General features: G+C 63.0%; 1 protein-coding gene across 4 annotated transcripts; it reads right to left on the bottom strand.

Moving 5' to 3' along the window:
- Positions 1-2275: 2275 nt before the first annotated feature.
- Positions 2276-5307, bottom strand: LOC106894047. Of its 4 annotated transcripts, none has more exons than XM_014952473.1 (7): positions 4838-5307; positions 4648-4722; positions 4450-4527; positions 3438-3494; positions 3190-3234; positions 2849-2995; positions 2276-2749 (listed from the first exon to the last, which is right to left on the bottom strand). In XM_014952473.1, exons 1-7 carry the CDS (start codon positions 5172-5174, stop codon positions 2415-2417), a joined length of 1074 nt encoding a protein of 357 aa, XP_014807959.1. In that variant the 5' UTR covers positions 5175-5307; the 3' UTR covers positions 2276-2414. The 4 variants fall into 4 exon arrangements, with proteins under 4 accessions (XP_014807959.1, XP_014807961.1, XP_014807960.1 ...); XM_014952475.1 differs by having other exon boundaries at positions 2849-2992; XM_014952474.1 differs by having other exon boundaries at positions 3438-3491.
- Positions 5308-5871: the final 564 nt, after the last annotated feature.

Raw genomic sequence — 5871 nt, 5'->3', positions numbered from 1 at the left:
CCCCCCCCGCACCCCCTCTGCTGTTGTCTCCCACTGCACCCCCGATCTGACACCCCCAGAGTACCCCACTTCAGGCCTTGCTGCAAGCCCCCCCTCCTGTGCAGACAGCTTCCCTGCTGCACCCCATCCCCGGGCACCCCTCACTGCACGTCACCTCCTGCCGGGGACATGTCCTCTCTCTGTGCAGGGGGACACGGTGCCTGCCCCACTGCTCCACCACCCCTTAGGGCTCAGGGGAATGGATGGTGAGGTCTCCCAGGGCTGGAGGGAGGAGGCTGCAGCCTCCAGTGGGGAGCACAGCAGCATGGTGGGGAGCACAGCAGGGTGGTGGGGAGCATGGGAGGTGGCTGAGAATTCTTAAATACCTGGAGGTATTGAAGAAACGTGTAGATGTGGACTTCAGGGCATGTTCTACTGCTTGAGATTGTGGGGGTCTTTTGTATGTGTATGGTTGGACTCGGTGATCTCAGAGGTCCTTTCCAACCATGAAGATTCTGTGACTCTGTGATTCTGTGGGCAACCACCGCCCAAAAGTGCCCTCCCATTGCAGCCTCTCTGGTTGCAAGCAGCAGGGCTCAAGAAGGGAGATCCAACCTTTCTCCTAACTTTGCCCACCCCAATCAGCCCCTGGTAGGGAAAGCCAGACCAAAGCTGTTTCTGGGCAGTGGCCCCACCGCTGTGAGGCTTGGGGCCAGAGCTACTGGCCAGCAACCAGCCTTTCTTGGTCCCTGCTCAGGAGCACGGGAGATGTTTGTGTGTAACCGTGGGAGCACCATCCCCACCCGAGCTGGTCTGCTCCTGGCAGCCCCCACAAGTCCCATCTCCTTCCCACTGCGTCATGGCACCTACATGTCTCCACAGCACAGAGACCTTCTCTCTGACCCAGGCCGTGCAGCTGGCATGGGGCGACGGATGGTGCCGTGAGAGTAATGGCCTTTCCCAGCACTGCTCGCCCACGCTCTTCCCTGCCAGGTGCTGTCTGGACTGCAAAGTTGCTGCTCACTGGTGCTGTAGCATCTGCCACCCCCAGCCTCCTCACTGGTGGCCCTGTTGGCCATACCCCTGGCCCCTCTCATGGCTTTGCCACCAAAGAGGTGCTCAAGCTCGTTGGTGTGTGCTGCTCATTCTGGGGATGTCCATGGTGGGCCATATGGAGGTTCTGCACATCATCTGGGGATGTCCATGGTGGGCCATATGGAGGTTTTGCACATCATCTGGAGGATGTGGGGTGCCCTGGCAAGTGCCTGGTAGCCGGTGTTTGGGGTGGTGCAGGCACCCAAGGCAGCAGTGGGTTGGGGTGAGCAGCAGAAAGGACAGGAGTTTGGGGACATCTTGCTGTGGAGCTTCAGGCACACATATAGCAACCTCACCCAGAGGATAAAGCATGGCATCTGAGCAGTAGTCAGCCCTGCTACATCCTGAAGACTGATTATGACTACTTCACCACAGAGTGTTTGCCCACCTGCCTGGCTGGGCTTGAGATGGCATGAACTGTTCTCTACACGGAGTCCCTCTTCTCCTGGGAGAAGTGGCAGGTCACCCATCAGCCCACCAGCAAGTGGCATGTGGCATGGCAGGACTACCATCCTGATGTCTACCTGTCCTATGCCAGGACATCCTCCCCCTGGATGTGGCCAAGAGATTCTGGAGGCAGCCAGCACGTCCACCCCATCTCTATGGAAGATGTGGGCATCCCGTCCACCCCATCTCTATGGAAGATGTGGGCATCCTGGTGGAGGTGGTGGGGGTCCAGGCAAGAGCCAGTGAGCGCTTTGCCAAGTGGAATGTTGCAGACAAACATAGCATGCCAGCAACTACTGCTACCTGATGGTGATCCATGTCCTGCTTACAGGACACGGCCCCTCGCAGCACACTGCAATCCCCAGCTCGCCCACCAGAAGGGACCCACCAAGGACCTGGTGACTGAGTGACCATGGCCACAGCACACACTGCCTCCCCAGCCCCAGTGCTGCCCAGCATCATCCACCCATTTCTTCCCGTGCACAGGGATGCAGCCTGTGCCCCAGCTATGCTCTCTGCTCTCCCCATCCTATGGCAGCCCTGCTCCCCTCCACAGCACGGTCCTCCTGGTCCCAGGCGCAGCTGGAAGCTGACAGAGAATGGGCAGAGGCAGAGAAAGCACATCTCCCCCACGGTGTGTGGCCTGGGAGTTTCTCAGAGGCTATAAATAGCCGAGTTCCCCTTCTGCTCATCTCGAAAGTGAGAAGGGGAATCTCCCCCAGAGAGGAGGAAAGAATCAGTCAATTATCATCACTGGTAGAAAAAGCTATTTTTAATTTTATTTAAATGTCTCTCTTCTATAAACTTCCAAAATATCCAGGGCCTCTGCTATAAAGATCTGTGCTGTGGCTGCATAGTGAAGCTGGTGCCCCTGGGGCTGAGGGTGGTGGCACTCACGGGGTGCAGCCAGAGGCAGGGGACACCTGAGGCTCCTCTTTGTGATCCGGGGAGGCGCGGGGAGAGCCGGCGGAACAGGGCACCCCAGGGCCACCCTCAAAAATGGGCACGTGGGGACTGTAGTGGACAAAGGGGCTGAAGTAGGTCTGTGGCCGGAGCAGGAGCTGGTGCAGGGTCTCACCCACCTGCACCAGGCTGTGGGAGAGGAAGTTAAGGTGGGAGACGGTATCACTGGCCAGGCTCTCCAGCAGCGCCTGCTGCTGCCGTGACGTCTGTAGGATCTGCACCAGCAGCTGCTGGACGTTCTGGAGCAAGCCTGGCACACCTGAGCCTGCAGTGAGAGGCAGGGGAGGGGTCAGTGGTAGCAAACCCCCAGCACTCCTCCGAGAACCCACCACGAGGCTCCCGGGATGCTGCAGGGAGGACCCACCATGCAGGCTTGCGTCCAACGCCTCTTCACTCGTTGCCGGCTGCTCACTCATGGCAGCCATCCCAGGGGAGCCCAGGGCTGCGGTGGCCACTGGCAGCACTTGGTTTCTTCTTCCTATCCCCAGGGACGTCTCACCAGGAAAACCTGCTGCGATGGTTTGGCATGGAGGGAGCAACCAGAGTGCTGGAGCCACCCAAGCCCCGTACTCAGCCTGACCCTGATGCAGACCCCCAGGCTGGCACTGGCTGTGGGAGTCCCCGTCCTCCATCCCCCACGGGCAGGAGAGGACAGAGCTGCCTCCCCTGGAGCAGGGGGGCTTGCTTGGAGCTGCAGACCCTTACCAGCCTTTTGCTCAGCTCTCTCCTGCTTCAGGGTGGTGTGACAGCCTGCAAGGGAAGCAGACCCAGCCCATGAACTCCGGCTGCCTCCTTCCCCATGGTGCACAAGCACGGTGGCCTGGGCATGGTACTCGCCCAGGAGGGGAAGGGGAGGGAAGCAGCCACCGGTGTCTGCAATGAGAACTGGATGAGACCCTTGCTCATGGGGCCGAGGGGGTTTACCAGGCCAAGTGGGGCAAGGAAAGCCTTACGTGGCACAGCAGGGGGAGTGGGCAGCACTCCAGCGATGTGTTCCCCACCACCGGCTGCTGGGAGAGAGCAGAGAGGAGAGATGCATCATCTGATGGGGATCACCACCAGCCCAGGGTCTGCCCGACTTGCCCCAGCCAGCCCCGCAGCCCGACATGCCCCAGCCACAGCTCCACAGCACCCTGCAGGGCCCCAAAGTGTTTCATGAGCTAGATACAAAAGCAGGAGTCACTCACCCACCACTGCAATGCAGCCACCTCTGGGCTGGAAGGCAGCAGCGGCGTAGCAGCGTGCAGCAACGCTACACAACAGATTAGGACTGGAAGTGAAGGAGAATCCCACATCCACTTGAAACTGCAGGGGGAATTTAGGGAGACAGAAGGTAATTACCCAGTACGGGATGCTGGCCGGGGGGGGTGCCCATGCAAATCAGACCCAGGGACCTATCCTGCATCACCTCAGTGCCAAACCCCTGGGAGAGTGCACAGCGAAGGGGGGCTTGCAGGATCTGCCCCTGGGTGGGCTGCAGGGCAGGGGAGCTGCAGACACCTCTGGCCCTCACACCCAGTCCTAACTCATCTGAAGCTTTATGGTGTTACTGGAGAAGGGGAAGCCAGGATCTGCCAGAGGAAGGGGAGTCACATGCCCTGCAGTGCCACACAGCCACAAGAGCCCCCTGGGCCGGATCAGGGCCACCGTCTCTTAAGAGACCTTGAGCCCCACAGCTTCCCTTGGGGCAGCCAGCAGCCTTGCCATGCCCTCAGGCTGGGTCAGAGCTGGGGACCCTTTCCTTTTCATCCCCATCTCCATCCCCTCACGCTCTGGGACTGGTTTGGATCCAAAGCCTCTACAGAGAGAAAACCCAGCACCCCGTTGGTGAGCATCCCTGCTGTGAGGGACTTGTGATGGGCCTTCCCAACTCTCTAAGCCCCCCCCATTCCCATCATGCTGGCATGGACTGGGGCTGGAGCCGTGGCCGTGCAGCCCGGTGCAGCGGGGCAGACCGATACTTACGGCTGTCTGGCTCATCCTTCGCACGCTGCAGCAATGGGGACAGCAGCACACCCGGGGCGTCCTTGCCATCATCGTGCCCTGCAGAAGGCAGGTGAGGGGGCAGCAGGAAAGAGCTTCAATAACCACGAGACGAGGGGTGCCTGCCCACCCCACAGCCAGCAACAAGCCCCACGCCAGCTGCCTGTCACCCACAGGTACCTGGTGGCCCTGGTGAGGACGGAGAGCGGGCGGCAAGGGCTGACCTGCGCTTCCTGGAGGGCTGTCTCACCAGGTCTAGAGGAAGAGAAAGGCATTGTCAAGATACCCCGGGGTGGCTGTCCGGCACCAGGGCTCCCCCAGCATCCCACCCCCAGCCACTAAGCCCACCCGCCTTGCCCCCATCGCCCACCTGGCATCCTCCGCTCGCCAAAGACGGGCCTCCCGGCCGCCTTCCAGATGCTCTTCATGGCTTGGTAGTGCGGGGGCAGCCGGGGCGAGTGGCAGCCGGCCCTCCGGCGCGTCTCCCGCTCCGAGTGGAAAGCCTGCTTGAGGGCCTTCCACTTGGAGCGGCACTGGGCCACGCTGCGCCCGTAGCCAGCCGCCGCCAGCCCTTGGGAGATCTCCCGCCACAGTGCCTCGTTGGGCCTCGACGTGGAGGCCATGAGCAAGGCGGCCTCCCCCGAGCCCTCCACCAGCGCCAGGAGGCTGCTGACCTCCGCCTGCGTCCACGCTCGCCCGCGGGGCATGCTGCCCGTGGGGGTGGTGAGGGTGGGTGCCGGGGAAAAGCTCGGCCCCGGGGCCGGTGGTGAGGCTGGGATGGGCAGGGCTCAGCCCCGGGGCTCGGTCGTGCGCTCCCGAGGGCGCACCGGGAGCCGCACCGGGAGCCGCACCGGGAGCTGCACCGGGAGCTTCACCGGGAGCCGCACCGGGAGCTGCACCGGGAGCCGCACCGGGAGCCGCACCGGGAGCTGCACCGGGAGCTTCACCGGGAGCCGCACCGGGAGCTGCACCGGGAGTCGCCGGGAGCTCCGCCGGGAGCTGCACCGGGAATCGCCGGGAGCTGCACCGGGAGCTCCGCCGGGAGCCGCACCGGGCGCCGCGCCGGGAGCTGCCGGGAGTCGCCGGGAGCCGCACCGAGCATGTGCAGCCCCCCGGAGGAGCCGCTGGGAAACGTAGTCCTGGCCGTGCCATCCCACCTCTCCCCCTTCCCCGCCTCCTAAGGGGGGGGGGGGGGGGGAGGAGGAGGAGGGTCGCGGTCTGTCCGTCGGCATCCCCGCCCCTGCCCTGCCCGGCGGGAGAGGTGTGGGTCTGGGAGACCCCCCCGGGACCACCCCCGCGGGGGCTGGGGTAGCCCAGCTCCACGGGCAGGGCAGGAGCGCCCATCGCTGCCAAGAGCAGCGCCTTGTCTGTGCCGGGTGTTGTTCGGCGGCGAGTGCAATCACT

This window comes from Calidris pugnax, unplaced genomic scaffold (genome assembly GCF_001431845.1).
Source record: "Calidris pugnax isolate Ruff unplaced genomic scaffold, ASM143184v1 scaffold220, whole genome shotgun sequence".
Lineage (NCBI taxonomy): Eukaryota > Metazoa > Chordata > Aves > Charadriiformes > Scolopacidae > Calidris > Calidris pugnax.
Note: the sequence above shows the minus strand (reverse complement) of the source record. Positions and strands in the feature narration are given on the sequence as shown.